The 26,958-nt window shown below is 43.0% G+C and overlaps 1 protein-coding gene across 1 annotated transcript; it reads left to right on the top strand.

Moving 5' to 3' along the window:
- The first annotated feature begins 599 nt into the window (after positions 1-599).
- LOC124775560 lies at positions 600-25,574 on the top strand. Its single transcript, XM_047250390.1, has 4 exons — positions 600-815; positions 19,592-20,005; positions 20,075-20,265; positions 25,502-25,574. Exons 1-4 carry the CDS (start codon positions 600-602, stop codon positions 25,572-25,574), a joined length of 894 nt encoding a protein of 297 aa, XP_047106346.1.
- Positions 25,575-26,958: the final 1,384 nt, after the last annotated feature.

Here is a 26,958-nt window from a genome sequence, read left to right as displayed (position 1 = left end):
TGTGTTTTTGATGGATATAAGAAAAAAATAGACAGCACCCTACAGGGATCGTACCGACAAACTTGAACGCATCGGTCAAGTAACTTACAAGCTATACTGCGGCGTCGTTTAGAATTTACACTACTTTCAATGCTGTAGTCGATCAGAAGAAATTCTGGTAATTAATTTTTTTTCTTTTGTCCATTACTGGCAAACGATGCCACGGTAAATGGTTTTAGGGTGTGATACCTTGGATGTTAAACTACAACACCGTATCAGTGGTTTTAAAAAGTCAATTCCATCCACGGTGACTTGGGACTGAATTAATAATAAAGCTCAAGCTGTAGAGTCAGCAACCAACGATATGCAACCTACGCCGCAGAATTGTCTCGCGAAGAAGCATTCTGTCGCATTTCCTGACGTCTGGGCTGCTAGATCTCACAGCGTACGTCGTACTCGGCCACTATCCGAGCTAAAATTGCATTCTGATTACACGAGCTTAAAAGGTCGGCTAGCGCAATATCGGCGCGGTTCGGAAACGACGCGCCCTGGAGCATGCGAGCGTCGAGCGCGGCTGGGCGGCCGCGTGTGACCGCTGTCCGGTGCGGCCAGGCGGCGCGATGCACGCGATGGGGCTGCACTCGGCTCTGGCCATCAAGCGGCAGCGCAAGCGGCGCGAGGAGCAGCGGCGGGCGCGCGAGCGCCGCTTCAGTACGCAGAGCACCGAGTCGGGCCTCACGTCGCCGCACAACAGCATCGCCAGCCTGGACCGGCAGCGCGGCGCGCGCCGCACCGCCGCCCACTCCAAGGCCACCGGCGACGCCGTCGGCTCCAAGGTCAGTGCCGCAAGCACGCGCCCGGATTGTTTACGTCACTCCACACCAGAAAGGCCCTTCCTATTCCTCGATAGAGAACGTAGTAAGGTATTTTGCTGTGGCTATGGTCATCAATCCGAACACCTGTTCGACGTAGCTCTGCACGCCAGTCCATGCTGAGAGATCCATCCAATTCCCCGAAAGATGCCTTAGTACAGTACTTTTGTTGCTGTTATGATCTTCAGTCCGAAGGCCTGTCGATGTATCTCTCCACCTTAATCTCTCCTGTGCAAATCTAATCATTTCAGGTTAGCATCTGCCACTTACACCCATTCGAAACCGCTTACGCCAGTAACCCCACTTCCCTTGCGTTTCCCCCATTACCAAATTAACGACTTCCTGATGCTTCAGGAAATCCATCAAAAATTTGTTTTCTCTCCAGTTAAGTACCTTCACTTACCCGAGTTACCTATCTAATAATAATCATACCACCTTTTAAAAGCTTCTATTCTCTTTTTGTCTGACTGTTTGTCGTCCTAGTTTCCCTTCTGAACATCATTACATTCCAGACAATACCTTCAGATAAAGACTTCCTAACAAACTAATAGACGATGTATCAAATTTAACGGCGTAAAGGTATACAGTTGAAATGTCCATTAAATGTGGGCTCTAAAATGCATACCTTAAGAGATATTAGCATTTTTTCAGTAAAGAGAAGGGTTGCATAGTAACAAAGATGAGCAAGTGCATTTTAGAACCCATCTTATTAGACATTTTTGGTTCTAGTATGTGTTTACTCAATTACGATACACCCTCTATATTTCAACTGAGGTGACAAAAGTCATGGGATACGTCCTAATATCGTGTCGGACCTCCTTTTTCGGGAGGATGACGGTTCAATCCCGCGTCCGGCCATCCTGATTTAGGTTTTCCGTGATTTCCCTAAATCGCTCCAGGAAAGTGCCGGGATGGTTCCTTTGAAAGGGCACGGCCGACTTCCTTCCCTATCCTTCCCCAATCCGATGAGAGCGATGACCTTGCTGTCTGGTCTCCTTCCCCAAAACAACCGAACCGAACCTCCTTTTTCCCGTGGTAATGCAACAAATCGATATACCATGAACTCAACAAATCGTTGGAAGCCCTCTACAGAATGCTGAGCCATGCCGCCTCTATAGCCGTCCATCATTGCGGAAGTGTTGCCAGTGCAGGATTTTGTACACGTGCCGATCTCTTGATTAAGTGCCACGAACGCTCGATGAGATTCATGTTGGGGGTTCTGAATGGCCAAATCATTCGCTGGAACTCTCCAGAATGTTCTTCAAAGCAGTCGCGAACATTTGTGGCCCGGTTACAAGGCGTACTGTCACCCATAAAAATTCCATCGTTGTTTGGGAATAAGTAGCCGAGCACAACCACTTCCAGTCAGTGAGCGGTTTACTTGGACCAGAGAATCTAATCCAGTCCAAGTAAACATAGCCCACACAATTATGGAGTCACCACCAGCTTGCACAGTGTCTTCTTGACAACTTGGTTGCACGGCTTCGTGGAGTCTTCGCCTCACTCGAACCGTGCCATCACCTCATACCAATCATCTGACCAGGCCACGGATTTCTAGTCGTCTAGAGTCCAACCGATGTGGTCATGATCCCAGGAGAGGCGCCGCAGCTGATGTCGTGACGTTAGCAAAGGCACTCGAGTCAGTCGTCTGCTGCCACAGCCCATTAACGCCAGATTTCACCGCACTGTATTGATGGATACATTCGTCGTACGTCCCACATTGATTTCTGCGATTATTTCACGCAGTGTTGCTTGTCTGTTGCAACTGACAATTCTACCTAAACGCCGCTACCCTCGGTCGTTAAGTGAAGGATGTCGACCAGTGCTTTGTCCGTGGTGGGAGATAATGCCTGAAATTTGGTACTCTTCGCACAATCTTGCCACTGTGCGTCTCGGAATACTGAATTCCTTAACGGTTTACGAAATTGAACGTTCCTCACGTCTGGCGCCAACTATCTTTCCGCGTTCAAAGTCTATTAATTGCTGTCGTGCCACTATAATCACGTCGGACACCTTTCCCCTTGAATCACCTGAGTACAATGACAGCTCCGCCAATTCACTGCCCTTTTATACCTTGTGCACCAGACATTACCACCCTCTGTATATGGACATATCACTGTCCCATGACTTTTATCACCACAGTGTATATTCAATGTTAATACAGTTCTCTTTTTGGGGGAACGCTATTTTGGTTTAAATGACCTCATTTTCGCTTTTAGGTGTAAGTGTTTCTGTTGCAGCATTGTGAAGCATCAGATTTCATGTCATTATACAGTGTAGAAATAGATCAAAAGTAACAACGTTCTTGCTGGGCCGCTCTTCGTAGTAACAGAGTAAATGTCTGTTATTAATGACGTGGCTAACATGATAAATAGAGTTGTGTTATTTGCCTATGCAGAATTGTGCTTTGTTGCAGGGTGCATTTTTGTAACGATGTTTATTAGGCTTCAGCGTGCCTGAAGCACTTAACACTCGTAAAAGTGATTCTTTCAGTTCTGTTAAGGTGGCTACGACTATTGAGTGACTGTTCACAGTCAAGGTTCTCAAACTCTCGTTTGGAAGATATTCGACAAGGTATAAGTATTGGTCTGATTCAAAGTCCTAAGGTGGTCGGTAGACACTAGCAAGAAATTTTTCGAAGTCCAATCACGAAGCAATGAACTGGTGTGATGAATGGCAGCTAGCACTAAATGTAGAAAGATGTAAGTTCAGGCAGATGAGAAGGAAAAACAAACCACAATGTTGCAACACAGAATTATTGGTCTGCTGCTTGACACAGTCACGTTGATTAAATATCTATACGTAACGTTGCAAAACAATATGAAATGGAATGAGCGTATAGAGATATAGTAGGGAATGTGAATGATCGACGTTGGTGTATTGGGATAATTTTAGTAAAGTGTGGTTCATCTGTGAATGAGACCACATACAGGACATTAGTGCGACTTATTGTTGAGTAATGTTCGAGTGTTTGATATCCGCGCCAGGTCCGATTAAAGGAAAACGCCGAAGCAATTCAGAGGCGATCTGCCACATTTGTTACCGGTAGGTTCGAACAACACGCAAGTATTACGGAGATGCTCAAACTGAAATCACTAGAGGGGAGACGAATTCGAGCAGCACTATTGAGAAAATTTACATGACTGGCATTTGAGACTAACTGCAAAACTATTCTACTGCCGACAACGTACATTTCGCGTAAGTACCATGAAGATAATGTCAGAGAGAGTAGAGTTCGTATAGAGGCATGAAGACAATCGTTTTCTCCTCGCTCTATTTGCGAATGGAACAGAAAAGGAAATGACTAGTAATGGTACAGGGTACTCTCCCCAGCGCACTATACGTTGTCTTGTGGAGTATCTATGTAGATGTGGATGTAGAGCGGCGGGCTCTGAAATCTGGCTGCAGGCAGTTAGTTGTCCGTTGGCGCTCGTAATGACTAGAACGTTGGGCATCAGCTCTGTAAGTAGACACGTCGATTCAGTCTCCAGTCCACTCTCCTTGTCGGACCGTACAGCCCACATAAATACCCGGCTGGTGGAATGATACCGAGCAACCCTCTACTTCCGCCCACGTCACAAGCGATGGAAGGTGGGGCGGAAAAAATGTCGCCCTCAGCAGGCCACACCGGGAAACGACAGCTGTAGCCGTACGTCTTCTCGCACTTAACGCCTGCCGAGCAGGCAACCCAAGGTGCACCACTGTACCGCGTCGAGTATCTCGGTTCCGCAGGCTACAGCAAGCTGGACGTGAATAACGCAAATCTATGTACCATATTGCGCATGTCATTAATAACAGGCATTCACTCTATTGCGATTGTGAGTGATACAGCCCTAAAAAGACTCTGTTATTTTTAACTTATTTTTGCTGCGTAATATGACATCAAATGTTATACTTGACAATGCCACAAAGCCGAGATTGCAGTAGCGCAATAAAAACAGTTTCATCTAAAAGCGAAAATGATATCATTTCAAAAAATTATAGAGGCTGTGGACCCATACTGTACAAAGATTTTCTCGTTATTGACAGTCTGCATTACTGTCTTTACTTCGGCCATTGTCAGTTAATTTGCTTCCTATTAGCGGAAGTCGTCTGTTGCTCATGGTGTCTTATTTTCTATTTCCTTCAGCATCGCCAGATTTCATTACGTTGCGTTACACTGCCCTCCTTATTAAAATACGGACCATCTCGGAAATGTTGACTGTAGGGCTGGACAATAGGTTTACGGATCAAGTCCCGATACCGTACGGCCCTTAAATTACCCTCGATAGCACTGACACGTGTCCTACTTCTGAATATGGTATCTGCCCAAAATATGAGCTCTGAAACTGTGTGTCTGGGACGTGCCTTGGTACATGGCCGCCTTGACGGTCTCCTACGATAGTCATCAGGTGTCAGAAAAACCCTGCACCCGCCGGTGAAGTAGACCCGACACCACTGATCGAGAACCCATTCCAGATGGTCCATTGCCCAGTTTCTTTCCGCACGGGTTTGTTTTCCCTAATGAAAGCATTGAGGTTAAAAGGCTAAAGGAGACTATTACGTACTGGATGGGTAGACACAGCTCTCTCACTTGCCTGTTTTCTTTGCCGTGAGCGACCACTAAGAGGCAGATCTGCAACGTATTTCACGACAGCGGTTTAGTGGTCGAATGACGTCGCTGTGGTGTACACCAATTCGGGAAGCCACTTCCCAGTGTTGACAACCCATCTTGTAGTAAAGTGGCAATGCCAACGCGGTCTGAGCTTGAAACGGCCCTCCGAGGCACGTTAACAGACTGAACGGCGTGCACAAGTCGCAGAGTAGGTTACGCGATTGGATGCACAGCACGCTGTATTGATCCGCACTCAGAAAGTAGGTTTAGTTTTACCACCATTGCAAAACGGATTATGTAGTTGAAAGAATACTGAGGAATGGATTCCCGATAAAAATACACAAACTAGGCAAGACATGAGGTTGATGAAAATGTTTTTGAGCAGTATATTGTCCTCACGGCCGGGGAAACCCGGTGATTCATCCTCACGACCATAAAAATATTAAACATATCGAACCATGCTGTTGGGATATTGTGTTTTTTCTTGTTGTCTGAAGAATGATATGAAGGAGCTCTCCACACTACTCTGCCTTGCGAAAGTCTCTTCACCTTTGCCTAACCACGGTAGACTACATCCACTTGAGTGTGTTTACTTTGTCAAACTTTGGTCTCCCTGTATAATTGTTACCGTGTCCTCCAAGTCCCCTCCATTACCAAATTAACTACTCCTTGAAGCTTTTGATGTGCCCCATCAACCTTTCCCTTCCTTTAGTCGAGACTTGCAATACATCTTTTTAGTGGACGTACTATTATGTTCAGAAGTGTAGTCCACTACTTGGAACATTGCCTTCGCTAAATAAAAGAGGTCACCTAAAATGTCGTCACCCGTCCTACAAGCCACCTTGTTCTTTGCTGCAAGCATACGACTCCACTGAAAGCCATGACATGGCTGCTCATGCATTTACAAAACCTCGATCACGGTTGGAAGAACCTTTGGTTTCCATGCTACTACTGATATCCACTCATAAATATGCTTTTCCTTACTTAATAAGTGACTGCAGTATGACGTTTCCATGGATGATTATTCCATATATGATGCTAGTTGTATCATTGTTACCTCTTTTGTGTAATCATCTTATTTAGTAGCCGTTTGGGAATAATAACGCTTTCTTCTATCAAAAACTTTTAATTATTTCTTTACAGTTTCACCATCTGGCCACTTAGTAACACATGAGCATCAGATCAATGGTATTTTAAAATCGAGATTCTAATTTATGTAAAGGATCTATTTTACTTAACACACATCTAATCCACTGGTATACGTAATTATGTTGTTTAATTCTTCGTCCATATAAGATGAATAGACATAATGATACATTTAAAAGCTACGGGGCATGACTCGAAAAAATCAGCTTCGTTACACGAGACATCTTTATTTAAGCAACAGTTTCTTTTTACACCCATCAAATAACAATTTAAAAAATTCTTGGGTCCCTTGAGACAGCGTATTAAGACGGGTATGATCGTAGATATGCTATTAGTAAGCCGTATATAAAGAAAAATAAAGAGAAAATGCCGAGGCAGTTCTCGAATACCACGTCGATCAGAGTGAATAAGGTTTGTAAATTGACCTATATTAACACATTTCAGAAAAGCTTGAGACTCACTTTCAACCAAATCAGCAACAACAACTGGTAATAAACAATGCATAGATTCAACCTATGTTAGAATGCTGCAGAATATTCAGCCACCATCTTATCCGAATAGAAAGAGGAGTCGTGAAAGAAGACTGCAGATCGCCAAACCTAAACATAGCAGTCATAGAGAAATTTCCCAGATCCGTGAACCGATAACAAAAAAAAGAAGTGCGTCTTAAAGGAACAAACGTAAAGTTCCTTCTAAAATGTCTCGGCGCACTTAACTTCTGAGGTTATCAGTCCCCTAGAACTTAGAACTACTTAAACCTAACTAACCTAAGAACATCACACACATCCATGCCCGAGGCAGGATTCGAACATGCGACAGTAGCGATCGCGCGGTTCCAGACTGTAGCGCCCAGAACCGCTCGGCCACTCCGGCCGGCTGAAGTTTCTTCTGTTCTGTGACAAAATTGTACAGCTTTCCTCTAGTGCACATGAACTTTAACATCTAATGAAATAAAGAAATAGAGAAAGTATGAAAATGGACTTGAAAATCAGAATTACGTTTAATCAAACTGTAAAAAAGAAAATTACTCAGATTAGCAATGATGTTATAGAACCAGTTGATGAGCTTTTGTATTCATTCAGTTGAAGACAATGTGGCGCGCAAATGTGACTGGCAACAGCTGTACTAACTAAATGGTATTTCCAGGACTGAGCTCTCAATACATCTGAAAACGAACATTTGTAAACTGTATATAGTATCAGGTTTGACCAACTGTGGCAATGTGAAAACCACTCAGAAACTCTCTCAGCTAGAAATGGGCAGACGCATGTTCGGAATTACTCAAGAAAAAAATAAATGGATCAGAAAAAAGACTGGCGTGGACCGCGTGGTTATTTCTATACTGAAAATGAAATGGATTAATTGCCAGGTTAATCCATAATAACTGGAACAAATAAATTTTTTGTTGTATTCTAAGAGATTTTAAATGAGTGAGACGATACCCTAATGGAAAGTAAAAAAAATCATTAGAAAACATGGAGGAGCAGTGTGGCTTAGGTATAGTTAAGGACCGTAATGCAAGAAATCTGAAGAAGACCTTTACCCAGAAGTTGATAGTAAATGATACTGATGAAGATGGTTATCATGGGAATGATTGGTGTAAATAGTACTACTTCATAGAGACATCATGTTCTCTATTTATTTATTTCCTGCCCTTACATCTTTTTCCTTCTCAGAGGAGGTGGCGTAATGCTGCGTAATGTGCTGCGATGGTAGACGGTGCTGATTCTGAATTAAAATACGTAATGCTCCTTTTTCACTGCAGTGCCCCATAAATGAAGAACTTAAGACACTATAGAGCAAGCACCATTTTCTCTGTGTTACAACAGTTTACAGATTAGACTAAACATTAGAAATGCCATAATGACAGATTACAATTAAGGACCGGCACACAACTTGAATATACTCTTTTTTCCTCGGGCAGGCTCTTCTTCGTGAACTAGGTTAAAGTAGAACTGCCGCAGATTATTTCACTCAAATAGTCATGGTCCACCAAATGATAAGCTTCTGCTGCAACTTCTGTATTTACAGCAGCGAATTCACTCTTTGTTCTCTCGTATCTCAGTTTCTTCAAACCATTCTTCAACTCAAATATGCTAACTAACCTCTTCGCTAACTGTTATTTACTATATACAAGGGTTGGAACTGCAATAGTGGCAACTACACTCCTGGAAATTGAAATAAGAACACCGTGAATTCATTGTCCCAGGAAGGGGAAACTTTATTGACACATTCCTGGGGTCAGATACATCACATGATCACACTGACAGAACCACAGGCACATAGACACAGGCAACAGAGCATGCACAATGTCGGCACTAGTACAGTGTATATCCACCTTTCGCAGCAATGTAGGCTGCTATTCTCCCATGGAGACGATCGTAGAGATGCTGGATGTAGTCCTGTGGAACGGCTTGCCATGCCATTTCCACCTGGCGCCTCAGTTGGACCAGCGTTCGTGCTGGACGTGCAGACCGCGTGAGACGACGCTTCATCCAGTCCCAAACATGCTCAATGGGGGACAGATCCGGAGATCTTGCTGGCCAGGGTAGTTGACTTACACCTTCTAGAGCACGTTGGGTGGCACAGGATACATGCGGACGTGCATTGTCCTGTTGGAACAGCAAGTTCCCTTGCCGGTCTAGGAATGGTAGAACGATGGGTTCGATGACGGTTGGGGTGTACCGTGCACTATTCAGTGTCCCCTCGACGATCACCAGTGGTGTACGGCCAGTGTAGGAGATCGCTCCCCACACCATGATGCCGGGTGTTGGCCCTGTGTGCCTCGGTCGTATGCAGTCCTGATTGTGGCGCTCACCTGCACGGCGCCAAACACGCATACGACCATCATTGGCGCCAAGGCAGAAGCGACTCTCATCGCTGAAGACGACACGTCTCCATTCGTCCCTCCATTCACGCCTGTCGCGACACCACTGGAGGCGGGCTGCACGATGTTGGGGCGTGAGCGGAAGACGGCCTAACGGTGTGCGGGACCGTATCCCAGCTTCATGGAGACGGTTGCGAATGGTCCTCGCCGATACCCCAGGAGCAACAGTGTCCCTAATTTGCTGGGAAGTGGCGGTGCGGTCCCCTACGGCACTGCGTAGGATCCTACGGACTTGGCGTGCATCCGTGCGTCGCTGCGGTCCGGTCCCAGGTCGACGGGCACGTGCACCTTCCGCCGACTACTGGCAACAACATCGATGTACTGTGGAGACCTCACGCCCCACGTGTTGAGCAATTCGGCGGTACGTCCACCCGGCCTCCCGCATGCCCACTATACGCCCTCGCTCAAAGTCCATCAACTGCACTTACGGTTCACGTCCACGCTGTCGCGGCATGCTACCAGTGTTAAAGACTGCGATGGACCTCCGTATGCCACGGCAAACTGGCTGACACTGACGGTGGCGGTGCACAACTGCTGCGCAGCTAGCGCCATTCGACGGCCAACACCGCGGTTCCTGGTGTGTCCGCTGTGCCGTGCGTGTGATCATTGCTTGTACAGCCCTCTCGCAGTGTCCGGAGCAAGTATGGTGGGTCTGACACACCGGTGTCAATGTGTTCTTTTTTCCATTTCCAGGAGTGTATTTATTTACAGCTCGTACAAAATAGATACTTGTTTCAAAGTTTTACTGACCTTCAAAGTAGTCACCAGCATTGTGTACAACTCCTTGCCAGCGATGTGGAAGTCGTAGGATACTCTTAGCAGCGCCAGTTGTGTTGACAGTTCGAACGGCGCGGTCTATTGCCCGACGAATTTGTATCAGATCTGAAAACGAATGCCGTGATGTGTTTCCTTCAGTTTAGAATTCGAGTTGAACTCACGAGGTCTTAGGTCAGGAGAGTGCAGTAAGTGGTATAGTACCTAGCAGCCCCATCAGTCAAACAAATCAGTAACAGCTTGCGCTGTAGATGCTTGCACATTGTCGTGGAAAATGATGGTCAGGTCCTGCTGAAAGTGTCATCACTTATGTCTCTAAGCTGGTCGTAGGTTGTGTTCCAAAACGGAACAGCATAGAGACAGAATTGATGACACTTTCTGCAGGACCTGACCATCATTTTGCACGACAATGTTCACGCACATACAGAGCAAGCTGTTACAGAGTCGTCTGACTGATGAGGCTGCTAAGTACTATACCATCTACTGCACTCCCCTGACTTAAGCCCTCGTGATCTCAACTCGAATTCTAAACAGAAGGAAACACTTCACGGCATTCGCTTCAGAACTGATACAAATTCGTTGGGCAATAGACCGCGCCGCTCGAACTGTCAACACAACTGGCACTGCTAAGAGTATTCTACGACTTCCACATCACTGGCAGGGGGTTATACACAATGCTGGTGACTACTTTGAAGGTCAGTAAAACTTTGAAACACGTATCTGTTTTGTACGAGCTGTAAATAAATAGTTACCACTATTAAAGTTCGAACCCTCGTACTTCGCAATCAATCATTGTCCCTACATTTTCATGTCCTCAGCATAAAGCTGTAGAAGAAACGTCAATGTCTGATCACCGAAAATGTTCAAATAAACGTCCTGGAGCTTATTCATGGTAACCTGGAGTGAGTGGGCCCCTATGTACTATGAAAAACATCCCCAAAGCATCACAGAACCACCTCTGCTCCTCCACGAACTGCGGGATAAACGACTCTCCGAGCCGTCGGTGCACATGACGTTTTGTGTCATTTGAACAGAGGCGAAAGGAAGACTCGTCGGACTCACTACACGTCTCCAGTCAATCACTGTCCAGTTTCTGTGTTGTTTGTTTTGGAAGGCGTGCAGCTTTATGTGCCACTGTGTCCAATGGTATTTTGCTACGTAAGTGACTCCAAGTGTCCATTTGATGCAGTTCTCTTCCCAAAATTCGCTCGGGAAGAGGTTGAGATCTACGTTCACTGACAGCAGAAAATCCTGTTGAACTTGAAACCGATTGTCATTGGCAAAGCGTGACGCTCGTCACTGGGCTCTGGCGGTTAGGATCTTTTTACGACTACTATTTTTCCGTCATGTTACACCACTGCGAGTGGTACTCCATACCTTGAGGACACGTAGTACAGTCCTTGTTGATACACCACGAAATCTGGGCAAATCAATTCAGAGTGTAGTTGGTCACGGACACGTCTAAACGCGGTAACTCCTTCTTTTCTGGCTGGTTTCACGCGGCATGACACGATTTCCTCTCCTGTGCCAACCTTTTCATCTCACAGTACAGTTATCTAAGTCCTCAGTTATTGGCTAGATTTGCTGGATGTATTCGATTCTCTGTCTTGCTCTTCAGTCTTTAGTTTTTACCCTCTACAGCTCCTGCTGGTGCCAAGAAAGTTATTCCCTGATGTATTAACAGATGTCCTATTATCCTGTCCCTTCTTTTCGTCAGTGTTTTCCATACATTCCTTTCCTCGCCGATTCTATGGAGAATCTCTCACTCCTTACCTAACCAGTCCACCTAATTTTCAACATTCTTCTCTAGCACTATATTTTAAACGCTTCGATTCTCTTCTCTTCCGGTTTTCCCACTATCATAAAATGCTGTGCTCCAAATGTAAATTCTCAGAAATTTCTTCCTCAAATTAAGGCCTGTGTTTGATACCAGTAGACGTCTCTTTGACGGGAATGCATTCTTTGCCTGTGCTGGTCTGCCTTTTACGTTCTCCCTGCTTCGTTCGCTACGGGTTATTTTGCTTCCAAGATAGCAGAATTCGTTAACTTAGTCTACTTCGTGATCAGCACTTTTGATGTTGCTCGTTAATCATTAGTGCTGCATATCATTACTTTGTCATTCTTCCCATTTTATCTCAATTCATATTCTATACTCATTAGGCTGTTCATCCCATTCAACACATGCTGTAAATTCTCCCACACTTTCAATGAGTATAGCAATCTCATCTACGAATCTTACGATTGATATCCTTTCACCTTGAATTTTAATCCCTCCCTGAAAGCTTTCTTTCATTTGTTTTATTGCTTCTTCGATGTATTGATTGAACAGTAAGGACAAAAGGCTGCATCCCTGTCTTACATCCTTATTAATCCATGAACTTCATTCTTGGTCAGTCACTTCTATTGTTCCCTTTTGGTTCATGTACATACTGTATATTACCAGTCTTTCGCTATAGCTTACTCTTATCTTTCTCAAAATTTCGAACATCTTGCCCACTTCACACCGTCGAACACTTTCTCCAGGTCGACAGATCCTCTGAGCGTGTCCTTATTTTCCACAGTCTTGCTTCCATTATCAACCGCAATGTCCGAAATGCCTCTCTGGTGCATTTACCTTTCCTAAAGTCAAACTGATCGTCATCTATCAGATCTTCAGTTTTCTTTTCCATTCTTCTGTATTTTATCGTTTTCAGCAAGTTGGACGCATGAGCTGTTAACGTGACTGTGCCATAATTCTCGCACTTGTCAACTCTTGGAACTTCGGACTTTTGTGGATGATGTTCCCTAAAGTCTGACGGAATATGGTCAGTCTCTTACATTCTATACACCAACATGAATAATCGTTTTGTTGCCATTCCCCCAATGATTTTAGAAATTCCAGTGGAATGTCATTTGTCGCTTCTGGCTTACTTGATCTCAAGTCTTCCAGAGCTCTTTTAAATTGTAATTCCAACACTGCATCTCCTATCTCTTCCCTTTGGACCCCTGCTTCTTCTTCTATCACGCCGTCAGGCAACTCTTCCCTCTAACATTTTTTTTTCAGTGATCTAACTCCCAAAATATCATATTTACTAAATCAACACCATCCCTGCGTTAGATCGAATTCTTTTTGGAACGTCCCTCTTAGTGCTCCACATAGTTAATCTCGTTCCAACTTTGCTTCCAGTTAAAGTGACTTCATCAGACTATTAGTATGGATACTGCGACCATTTGCAAGTGCATCTAAGTGTCGTGTCTTTTGCGCTTGAGTACGATGCATACAACTTTCTGGATTACGTGAAGTCGCCACTAACTCAGTTAATAGTCCAGCTTGGTGCAAAATATATAGTGGATGCAAATACCCACTATTTGAGCCATGACTGGCTCCAAAGCCGTCTAATGGACAAATATTTTTTCTTTTTTTTTTTTAAAAAAAAGGGTTCTACTTTTACACTCCGCAAGTTAGGTAGCGGTGTGTGGCAGAGGGTATCCCTGTCTTATTTTCTTCGCTTCTCTGTTCCATTCGCGAATTATGTGTTGGAAGAACGACTGTCTATAAACTTCGTGTGAGCTCTAATTTATCTCATTTTCTAATCTATGTCATTTCGTGAGATATTTGGGAGGAAGAAGTATGTTGTGCGACTCTTCTCCGAACGTGCTTCCCTTGAAACGATTACTACTGGACCACAATGAACAATGCTGTACCAGTCTCCGTTGGATCTTCTCTACCTCTCCTGTTACTCCTACTTGGTAAGAGTCCCATATTAATGAACAATACTAAAGAATTGGTCGAGCAAATGTTTCGTAAGCCACTTATTTAGTGGGTAAATTACATGTCCCTAAGATTCTTCCAACGAATCTCAGCCTGGCATCGACATTTTCTACGATTAACACTATGTGCTCATTTCTCTTTTGTCGCGCCAGACAGTTACTCCCACGTATTTTGAGGTAATTACTCTTTCTAGTACTTAACACCAGTAGTGTAATCACAAGGTGATACGATCTGTTTTTTCTTCATGTGTGGGTCCACAGCCTCGCACTATTTCCTGAATGATGAATTAAAAAAAAAAAAAAAAAAAAAAAAAAAAAAAAAAAAAAAAAACCACCGTTGGCTGTCAAATTTTGTTATGCTAGATGACTTTCATTGTACCATATATATATATATATATATATATATACTTTACTACTCATTTTCGGCCTGTGGCCATTTTCAAATGTATTTGCGTCTGTGATACTTGTGTTACTACTTGAGAGGCCCCCTTGAAAAATAAGTGATCATAGGACAATTAAATTTTGTGGAAACATTTATAAGGAGATGCGAAAGAGAAAAGACGAACAAACCATGGAAAGAAAGGCATTTTAATTTTCAGGAGGGAGGGTAACAGTTGTTAACTGCGCACCATGTTAAGGTTCCAGGCTGCAAACGTTGCTCATTATGGCGACCAGCTGCATCCACGACAGCCTGGAACCGCATTATGGACTGCTCTACTGCTTCCCGAAACACGTCAGGTGCGATGTTGGCTACCTCCCTTGCTATGCTCATTTCAACCTACAACGTGTGTTACTGTCCCGTTGATAAACCTTGTCCTTCAGGAAACTTCACAGCAAGAAGTCACACCGGGTCAAACCTTGCGATCCTGGTTGCCGTGCAGTTTGGAACGATCGGCCAATGATTAGGTTTTCTCACGGAGTTACCAAGTGATCTCATGAGCAGTGAGAGGTGGACCTCCATCGTGCATAGAAACAGTTCAGTCCAAAGCACCTCTCTCCCGTAGAGCAGGGATCATATGTTGGCGAAGCAGATCACAGTAAAGCGTGTCGTTCACGTTACACGTTTTTCGTCCTCGGGGACCGAGTTCCGTACCAGTACCGGCGCTTAACTACAAGCTATGATACAATCACTACTAATAACGCAAGTCCTGAGGCGTATAGTCTCAACATCATTCCTCTAAATTTGAATACCCATACAGTCCACAGAATGGCTCAAGTAGCGATAATTTAATTATTCCACCCTGTTCAAAAACAGTTTAGTGGTAGGCGGAAACCAATCTTTTTATTCACACACACACAAGTCGAAAGTCTACATATGGGAACAAATGTCCGTTTCCGTGTATCACTAAATCAGTTTTATACGCGACGGCCATTGCTGGAGCAATGGCCACAGACCACGTCTGTCCAGTAATGTCATATATATATATATATATATATATATATATATATATATATATATATATTAGTGCAATAACGATCATCTTGCATAATGTAATATGACAGCCTAGTTTGGTTTTATAACATTGTTTCATCATTCATAAAGTAGGACCACAGCTCGCAGTTTGCACACAGCTTAGCCGGTATTTTAATTAGTCTCGGTCGTTAGTGCCCACTCGTATAAGGGGCAGTTAGATGAAAACGATACACATGGAAAAAAGTAAGTAAACTGGTTTTTTTTTATTTCAAAAGTAATCACCATAACTATTAATATATTTATTCCATTGTGGGACATGATGGTCAGTGCCTTCAAGGAAAAAGTTTCTTCAGGGAAGCAAAATTGTAGAAATCGCTTGGAGAGAGATCAGGAAGGTATGGAGAATGTGTAAGGACCCACATATTGCCTAGCTTGTTTCGATTGCTTTGCATAAATATCGGTAGGAAGCCCTTACACATCTTCTATACAGTCCCCATCTGTCGCCATGCGATTTCAATATTTTTGGATTCCTGTAGAAAAACATTCAGCGACGTAGATTTGCTTCGGACGAAGAGCTGGACGCATGGGTACAGTTATGGTTCCTTAGGCAACCGTAAACATTTTTCCATGGGGACAATGACCACATTGTCTCACAGTGAGATAAGCGTATTAAGAGATATGGCGATTATTTTCGAACTAATGAAGAGTCTACCTCCTTTTTTAGGGTTCCGTGCCTCAGTGTGTAAAAACGAAATCCATATAGAATCGCTTTCTTGTCCGTTTGTCTGTATGCCTATCTGTCCGCCTGTTAAGAACCCCTTTTTCTCAGGAACATGTGGGCGTATCAGATTCAAATTTATGTCACATATTAAGGTATATGGTCCCTTGGGGATATAAAAGTTTAAAGCCTGTAAGACAACTTGCTCATCAAAACCTATAGTGCACTTACTGTTGACCTAGAATCAGAAAATTTGACGATATGCAAGATTTCGCAGTACAAGTGAAGGGGAAAAAATCCAATAATTTTTAATTTGAAATTATATAACATGAAAAAATATTTTTTTTGTAATTTTCTTATCCGTCTGTCTGCTTGTCTGTCCGCCCGTTAAGACTCTTTTTCTATGGAAACATTTTGCGCAGCAAGTTCAAATTAATGTCAGAAGCTAAGGTTTTTGATCCTTTGGCAGTGAAAAAAACGTAGGCTTCTAAGTCAGTGAAATCAAAACGTATTGACATTTATGTCACATATTTTCATACTTGCAAACTCACTAATGGAACTTATAGTGTACTCATTGTTGATCTAGAATCATGGAGTTCGACAAGAAGCAAGGTATAACAGTACAAGTAAAGGAAAAATTCGAAAACTGTTAATTTGTAATTGTATAACACCATATATGGGGTGTATCATAATGAATGACGTAAACGCATACGGTTGAAAGTACACGATACTAGAAGCAAAAAAGTCTCAGTAAACATAGGGTCGAAAATGCATACCTTAAGAGCTACGAGCAATTTTTCATCTTCGTTACTGTGAACCAAATCTCTTTGCTTTCCACATTTTGGGAAGTAGTAGTATGGTCCAAAACAAGAAAAAAAATGTCCAGTAAACATGTGCTCTAAAATGCATACCTTGAGAGCTATGAGCCCGTGCTCATCTTCGCTACTTGGCAACACAACTCTTCTAGTGGTCCATTGATCGTGACCGGGCCAAATATCTCACGAAATAAGAGTCAAACGAAAAAACTACAAAGAACGAAACTCGTCTAGCTTGAAGGGGGAAATCAGATGGCGCTATGGTTGGCCCGCTAGATGGCGCTGCCATAGGTCAAACGGGTATCAACTGCATTTTTTTAAAATAGGAACCCCCATTTTTTTATGACATATTGTGTAGTACGTAAGGAAATATGTTTTAGTTGGGCCACTTTTTTCGCTTTATGATAGATAGCGCTGTAATAGTCACAAATATATGGCTCACAATTTTAGACGAGCAATTGGTAACAGGTAGGTTTTTTAAATTAATATACAGAACGTAGGTACACTTGAACATTTTATTTCGGTTGTTCCAATGTGATATATGTACCTTTGTGAACTTATCATTTCTGAGAACTCATACTGTTACAGCGTGATTACCTGTAAATACCACATTAATGCAATAAATGCTCAGAATGATGTCCGTCAACCTCATTTCATCTGGCACGTAATCTACGCACATGCATTGACAATGCGGTGACGCATGTTGCGCCGCGAGGGATTAGCCGAGCGGTCTAAGGCGCTGCAGTCATGGACTGTGTATAAGCTTAGGGACTGATGACCTTAGCAGTTAAGTCCCATAAAATTTCACACACACGCCGACGCATGTTGTCAGGCGTTGTCGGTGGATCACGATAGCAAATATCCTTCAACTTTCCCCACAGAAAGAAATCCGGGGACGTCAGATCCGGTGAACGTGCGGGCCATGATAGGTGCTTCGACGACCAATCCACCTGTCATGAAATATGCTATTCAATACCGCTTGAACCGCACGCGAGCTATGTGCCGGACATCCATCATATTGGAAGTACATCGCCATTCTGTCATCCAGTGAAACATCTTGTAGTAACATCGGTAGAACATTACGTAGGAAATCAGCATACATAGCACCATTTAGATTGCCATCGATAAAATGGGGGCCAATTATCCTTCCTCCCATAATACCGCACCATACATTAACCCACCAAGGTCGCCGATGTTCCACTTGTCGCAGCCATCGTGGATTTTCTCTTACCCAATAGTGCATATTATGCCGGTTTACGTTACCGCTGTTGGTGAATGACGCTTCGTCGCTAAATAGAACGATGTGGCCGAGCCGTTCTAGGCGCTTCAGTCCGGAACCGTGCGACTACTACGATCGCAGGTTCGAATCCTTCCTTGGCCATGGATGTGTGTGATGTCCTTAGGTTAGTTAGGTTTAAGTAGTTCTAAGCTCTAGGGGACTGATGACCTCAGATGTTAAGTCCCATAGTGCTCAGAGCCATTTGAACCATTTTTAGAACGGGTGCAAAAAATCTGTCATCGTCCCGTAATTGCTCTTGTGCCCAGTGGCAGAACTGTACACGACGTTCAAAGTCGTCGACATGCAATTCCTGGTGTATAGAAATGTGGTAGGGGTGCAATCGATGTTGATGTAGCATTCCCAACACCGACGTTTTTGAGGTTTCCGATTGTCGCGCAATTTGTCTGCTACTGATGTGCGGATTAGCCGCGACAGCAGCTAAAACACCTACTTGGGCATCATCATTTGTTGCTGGTCGTGGTTGACGTTTCACATGTGGCTGAACACTTCTTGTTTCCTTAAATAACGTAACTATCCGGCGAACGGTCCGGACACTTTGAATGTGTCGTCCAGGATACCGAGCAGCATACATCGCACACGCCCGTTGGGCATTTTGATCACAATAGCCATACATTAACACGACATTGACCTTTCCCGCAATTGGGAAACGATCCATTTTAACACGGGTAACGTATCACGAAGCAAATACCGTCCGCACTATCGAAATGTTACGTGATACGACGTTTGTGACTATTACAGCGCCATCTATCACAAATCTAAAAAAAGTAGTCCAACTAAAAGATTCATATTTCCTTACGTGGTACATGAATATGTAATGAAAATGGTGGTTCCTAATATAAAAAACGCAGTTGATATCCGTTTGACCTATGGGAGTGCCACCTAGCGGGCCAAACAAAGCGCCATCTGGTTTCCCCCTTCAAGCTAGACGAGTTTCGTTCTTAGTAGTTTTTCCGTTTGACGCTTATTTCGTGAGATATTTGGCCCGGTCACTACCAATGGAGGACCCTGTATATCCGACTGCAGACCTAAAATCAAAACATTCTCGAAAGTCTAGGAATTTCAGGGACCAAAATCATGACAGTATCACTGTCGGTCATCCTCGATTCCTGGGTTGAATGTACTGTCTATATACATTATTAAGTCTGTACGGAATCTTCAGTGCGCGAGTCCTATTCGGACCTGGTCAGCTTTTTTACTTTTTTTTTTTTTTTCTTCATCTGTCTCGTTTTCATTTGAGTGCCCCTTATAGTTTGCTTCCCTGTAGCACTTCCGTTGGACGCGCATTCGATGCTTCAGATGGAAGCGGCAGACACTGTGGTGACGTCGGTGTGTGTGGCTGCAGGTGGTGACCAGCGTGGGCATGATGCACATCGGCGTCGTGTTCCTGGTGCTGGGCGCCTTCCTGCTGGTGTCGGGGCTGCTGCCCACCGACCTCACCTCCTGGAGCACGCTGCCCGGCGGCGCCTGGTTCAACGAGCTGTCTATCACGGGCGCTTTCGCCCTCTTCATCGGCGTCTTCCTCGTGGTGCTGAACCGCATCATCTCGAAGCGCGAGGAGGACGTGCTGAACGAGTACGTGCAGCGGCAGCTGACGCGCTCGCGCTCGGGCCACCGGCTGGTGCGCGACGTGGAGACGGGCTGCCTGACGACGCGCGCGCAGCAGCGGCCACGCACCACCGAAGAGTCGGCCGCGTCGACGCCGGACCCCGAGGCGGTGGAGCCCGCGCCGCTGCACCTGCCGGCGGGCGGCGGCCTGGCCGGGGGCGGGCCGGCCTCGCCGCGCTCGCCGCCGCTCGCCGACGGCCTGCTGTCGCCGCACCACCAGCTGGAGCAGATCGCCGAGGAGGAGCCGCTGCCCGCGCTCGCGCCCTACTGCGAGAAGGGCGAGGACGAGGCGCGCGGCCGCCACGGCAAGGACGTCTGCTCCAACGGCTCCACCACCGGCGGCAGCCTCAGCCCCGGGTCGCCGTCCGAGACGCAGGAGCTGCTTTCGGCGCGCGCGCGCTTCCTCAACATGTGAGAGCTGGCCGCGTGCGACTCCCCCCCGCCCCTGTACAAGGCCTCGCCCGCGGCGACCCACCACTTCTACGTCCCGCTGCCGCTGGCGCCGCACCAGGTGGTCAAGACCTCGCGCCTCTGAGGGCCGCGCGGGGTCGCACGCGCCGCTTCCTTCCTTCTCAGTCGAGCCGCCGGCTCCTCTTTTCCCTGGGCTGTAGCCGTAACTCTGACACCTGCGCCTTACAGTCCGTCTACACTGTCGGTCACCCGAGAAAGCTAGGAGGGCCAGTTCCGGAGTTGGAGAGAAGACTAAATATAAATAAATCATTTTTCTGCGTCAGCTGCTTCTTTATTATACCACTGTCCGTTTCGATTGTCGTCACCGTCATACCTAGTTGGAGAGTTGCACGGTTTCATTCTCGGCGTCAGTGCAGAACACGGATTCCTTTTCACAGCAGCAGGCCAGGTGTAAGACAGGGTATGTTACTGGATAATCTTTTCAGCTGACTCATTGATGGTACTCTCAGCAGCTCGTGGTCTTGTGGTTAACGTTGCTGACTCTCGATCGTGGGGTCTCCCAGTTCGATCCCCAGCCGGATCGGGATGGGTGTGTGCATATTTTCCTCTTCATCATTTCATTACTATCGACGCACAAATAAAAGCACCAGTAGCAGGCGGCCGAACTCCCCAGGAGCGGACTCCTTGCCAAAAGTGTCATACGCACATTTCATAGGTAGTATTTTCTTCAGTGACGATTTTCATACCTCACTTACTTTCGTTTGGAAGGCAACCTACTTCGTATACTGTACGTTTCCCTTCGTACTGTGTGGGAACAAGACTGGCATATTTTATTTTTCGATGTGATTACGTTTTAGATCACTTCAAGCACTTCAGTTTTTCAACGGAGGTAGACTGCCACAAACATGTCTGAAAACGAACTTGTGTAATTTCGAAACTAAGTGAATCAAATCCAGTCAATTAAACAGTTGCGTGGGTTACCCAGTTACATTATACAGGGCTTAACGGGTATAAGTGTACATATTTCTATTGGTGACAGAACAGTGTACATGAACAGCAGTTAATCTGTATTTACGTCATTTGCAGACTAATAATTACAGCTATCACAAGTCGTATGTTTGTGGGTTGGTTGGCACCTCCAGATACATGTGGCAAGAACAAACCATTAATGCTCATTTTCTCCTGAGCAGCAGGTCTGGTGTTGCAGTGTGGACAAGTAAACGCAAAACAGTTAATCTATACTGACAGCTATAGAGCACTTGTTGCAGCTACGACCGTTGGGGAACATCAGATCGTATAGTTTCTGAAACGTTTGTGCGAAGACCGTTTCATGCAGAGACAACACAACCAACACACTGCTCTGTGTTGATATTAACGTACCGTATATAAAAATATCAGCACTTCTACCCATTACACCCTATATTAATAAAGTACAACAGAACGCCACCAATGTTCCATTCACGAACTGAATCACACCAAAATAAGAGAAATTTCGTCTTCTGAGGTAGATGAGGATCAAAGCGATGTTGCATACTTTCATCTGTTGTTTCTGCTCTTCACTGCACATGAGGTGTTATGTACAAAGAAGCAGTGTTAGGTTGATGTCCAAATAAGAAGGCGGGAGCATCACGTGCTCTGCACACAGAAGGCTTAACCACACCGCCAGCGTGCTCTTGTCCCACGCCACACGTTCCAGCCGTTGCCTTATTCAAGCAACTGGCAACGCCGAGCCCAACGCCACGTCAAACCACATTTTCTGCTTCTGACTCTCCCTAGATAAGATCAACGTGCCTTCTTAACATAATACTCGTCATTTTTGCTTCATACCTCCCTCTACGAACACTACAGTGGATATGTACCTTGACCATACCTAAAACTAACATGGAGATTAACGCTAGATGTTCTACGGGCACCCCGAAAGACATCCTATACTCAGGCGCAGCAGAATGACGCTATAGTCTAGAGCGTCACCTGGTACACTCTTCCCTAACACTGCGCTTCGCTCCATGACTCGCCTTCCTGTATGCAACACCACTACAACACCTCATTAACAGCGAATAGCATATACAACACATAGTGGTAGGCAGAAGCTTCTTGACTTTTCTTTACTTAGAAGATGAAACATAACCGGTTTTGCAATTGACCTGCTGCTGCGTAAAGGCTTCTTGAGGTATGGACGAATACCAAGAATGAAACGATTCAAATTTTCAGCTGAAAATGACAGTGGAATCATCGAAACGCGAAGTGCTTCAACAAAAAAGCGACCGACGTGAATGACGGTTTTGTTTATATTTAATCATCGGTTGCAGTTCTCAAAATGCCATCCTTTATGGATGAAATAACTATCGGGAGGTGATTGCTGCCTCGTTGAACATACTGGTTCTATACTTGACAGCGTGGAAGCAGTAGGCATTCATGGGAAAAGCAGCAATCCCTCAGAACAGTCGTTCAGTCTTGGTGTACAAACACGCAACTCTTAAGGGAATGGGACGACATCGTATCCAAGTGTTTAGTGCCAGAGCTTTTTAAAGCACATAAATGGTGGTCATCTTACAACATTCCAATACGTCAAAATTCGCGAGTCTTTAATGCTCATTAGAAGCACTGTTCATCGGATTTTACATGTATTTCGGGGGAAATTTTCAGCGACTCAAGTCACTCTTTGTAGTCACTTAACGGTTCTGATCTCATACAGTAATTAGCTCCTCAGGTCTCGCCGAGAATATCCTGTTCATATAACTCGTCGCAATTACATGTGCAAGCTGCTTCATAATTTAACATACAGCTTGCTCTGAGTCATACAAACACAAAATGACTGACAATAGGCATTAGCATGTATGATCATGGCGAGTTACGTGTATGACGTTACCAACTACGAGATCTTATGATGGTCATAAAACAAATCAGAATTAGAGCTGAACATTCTATGTAATTAGACCTGATAAACGATTAAAAACAGAATTCATGCTTGAGAGTGGTGTTCTAAGACAACAGTACAAAGTGATTTGAAGACACCACAAGGGTGTACCGTCTGCTTCCTGTATTTATCACTACAGACCATCTCTAATACTTATTCTGCGCACAGTATTCCTCAGATTTTGAACATCTGTAGAGCCTGAGTATCTTGCTGCAAGACCAGTAAAACCATTAGTTCCATCACGCTAAATAACACAGACTTCAAAAGTCTCTTGCAGCAACATTTTGAAATACGCCAGAGATAATAAAAGAAAGTTCACTGCATAACACTCACGACTCATTGTAAGCTATTTTCAGGCTGACTTGAATAATCGTTATGAGATTATCGCCACTCAAATTTGCCTGCTTCCACTCTTGATTCAATTCGAGGATTACTGTATTCTAATGCCTGAGTGGAGCAGAAGTTCTTTCTTTTGCAAAAGTTTCTGATTTATTCTTCCTCTGACGTCTCATCATAAATCAGTGCAATTGTCCAAGCATTTTCAGATATAAACTGCCCCTTTCCATCCCATAAACCCTCAAAATGAAGAAATACATGGGAAACATATAATAAACGAAAATCTCCTCAAATTCCAGCAGCACCAACAGACAGACAACAAAATATGAGAATAGCTCATATTGTAGTGCTATTCCTCGAAAAAATAATGGTAAATAAAATAAAAACATATTCGTTAAGTTACTGGTTACTAAAAAAATCTTTTGGTTGGCATTACTGTCTAGATAAACAGCTAGAGCAGTGGTTTCCACTGGTATAAGATAGTAACATCTTTGAGAAATCATTTATGTTTGTCACCGATTCCTCGAATCTCAATTTTACCATCATAGGTCGATTTCAATATTTCTTTATTAAAGTCCACACCTTAATAGATGACGAAAGTTATTAGGTTTGTACACAACATGCGTTTCTCGTTGACACTAAACATAATACGAAATTTCTGCAACTATAAGTCATATTCTGTGCAGTCGAAATTCAGAGTTAAGTTATTTCTTTGCCAGTGCTGAATTAATCAGCATCACATTCGGCACTCTATCTAATATATTCATGCTAGTTCATAATAATTGATCGCCCTAGGCCACTTCCATCGCGAACAATTCGCTATGTGAAAAGTTTCACTCTATATTTACTGAGAAGGGAGATGGCCTGATGTGCAGTATTAGCAGTAATAAGAACACGACACGCTCAAAAAAGGGATATCCATTGCAACTTCACTTCCTGTAGAAGAAAGTGTCTCTGATGATTCAGAAAAACGCCACATACTTTATAAAAATCATCCCGTTTTCAAAGGTTTAATGAGCTACAGCGATACTAATTTAGGCTGAACTATTATAAAAACGATTGCATCATATGAAAATGGAACATCTCTGGTGTCAATAAACATTCACTTCATTAGTCTAAAGAAACTCATTTTATAAAAGCTTGGTATCATCTGCACCATTTAGATCTCATGAAAGATTTACATAGCCAGTTTGTTACACATCTGATTACAATGGGCAGAAATTCAGTAGAGAAATGAATGTGATGTAGAAAAAGAGATATTGTCTAGAGTGAGCAGTGAAGATCACCACCACTAACATCTAAAATATAATTTTTAACAGTCATTATAATTTTTTGTATTTCTGCTACCACATTATTTGTTAAAATAATGTCCTTGTGGCAAAAATACTACATGTATGTTGGATAATTTTTGATATATCTTCTTTGATTACAAGGAACATAAATGTAGCACTTTAGAAAATTAAATCTCAGTCTTTTAGGCCTCATACAGTTATATTCTGCAAAATGTGGTAGTAATAAAGCTGTAAAAACCAACCAGCAACATTTTAAATTATCAAACAAAATTAAAAATGGAATTTTTAAAGAAAATTGCCCTTCCTTCAGTATTTATCTGTACAAAACAGAATGATAACTACAGAATGACTTCCTCTTCACATAACTTATCATGGTAATGGAGGCCAACAGAGTTATGTAATTTAAACATAAAATACACTTAACATTTTATAATTATTAGATGCTTGTTATCAACTTAATATGTCAGTTTTATTTCTCTATCTATATATATTATATTGTTATTACATGTAGATATAGCTGTTGTACCATAATTCCATTTTAAGTGAATGTAAAAATGCTAATTATTGAATGTAGCCAATATTTCATTGATATATATGTATATTAATATATGTATGCATTGAATGAATCCATTGAAATGAAAAACAATGTTCAGACCTGTGTACTGCTGTAAAAAGTGGCATTCATTGGCAGCTGCAAAAGACTGTCAGTGCCACAACAACAAGAAAATAATGACTGTTACTGGTTGCTGGTGGTGCTGCTGTAAATGTGAAATGGAGAAATTTATTTTGCATTATATAGTGCTGTATTTTATCAACAGCTTAGTATTAGGACAAATTTTAATGAGATCAGACATGAGTAGTACAATGTATGAAAAAGGTCACTGCTTGTAAATGACCCTAAAAATGGGTATTCAAATGAAACAATTTCTTATATGGAAAGTTGTGAAGATTACATATTAAAAAGGCTTAGATACATGTATTGATAAATGAAATGCTATATGTAAGCAAATTACATGACTTGTATAAGCTGCCTTTGCTGTAATCATAAGTGAATCATAAGTGACCCAACTGCCTATCCCCCTTGGATGCCAACTACAAAGAAATTACCTACATTTTAATATTAAATATTTTTGTCTTTTAGTGAATATGCAGATTCTCTTATTTTCATATTTATTACTAAACTGTAGATCCTTTCCTCCCATATCAATGTCTTTCAGAACACATTACAATATTATTTCCAGAATGATGTGTTTAGTGTAACAATGGTGAAATACAAAATAAACCACAGATATTGTTGAATATTATTTGCTGGGTCCAAAAAGAAATAAACAGAATGAGTCAATTTTCACCAAAAAAAATTTTGAACGTTCTTGACTAATATACATTCTGTGGAAAACTTATTCAGCTTGAGGAACATCATGACATCATGGCTTTGATTAGCAGTTAGTAGTTTTATCTGTATCACATTCACACATATCCCAGCCATTAAAGTATACAATGTTCTGCAAGAGATAATTACTGTACTACTAGCTTGTTCTTACTTAAATCTCTACTTCCCTCTTTTCATTTGTACCTGGAAATTTTGTTTCATTCCAATGAAAGAAATGTATTCAGATTGAACAAGCCATCAACATTTTCTCATTTATTAATAGCATAGTGCAGAACTGACACTTATCATTTCTATACAGGCTGTCTTCTTTTCTAAGAATTATAAGGACTCTTCATAGTCTCTAAATGTTAAATATATCCAACAACATCTTCAGAAATAATCAGTATATCACATTAAAAGTGTTTGTATAATTGATCAATTATTGATGGTAAATAGTTATAACTAGATTATAGAATATGGCAAGAAATATGAAAAAGTAAAAAACGGAGAAGTGACTGACTTGTCATTAAAAATATTTTTCACTGCTTACATCAGATGAGGTATTCCAAATGATGGATCGTAGACCTTTTGAACTTTAAATAGTAAACTAAACTTTTGTAGATCATTTTCAACTATTTTCAAACCTGCACAAAATATTAAATTATCCTAATATGTATAACATAATACATGACACAATGCTTTTCTGCTGATATTGAGACATGTTTTCTAAATCGTGTGTTATGCAGATTAATGTAATCTTATCTTTATACATCAATTTA

Source organism: Schistocerca piceifrons, chromosome 2 (assembly GCF_021461385.2).
Source record: "Schistocerca piceifrons isolate TAMUIC-IGC-003096 chromosome 2, iqSchPice1.1, whole genome shotgun sequence".
Taxonomy (NCBI): domain Eukaryota; kingdom Metazoa; phylum Arthropoda; class Insecta; order Orthoptera; family Acrididae; genus Schistocerca; species Schistocerca piceifrons.
Note: the sequence above shows the minus strand (reverse complement) of the source record. Positions and strands in the feature narration are given on the sequence as shown.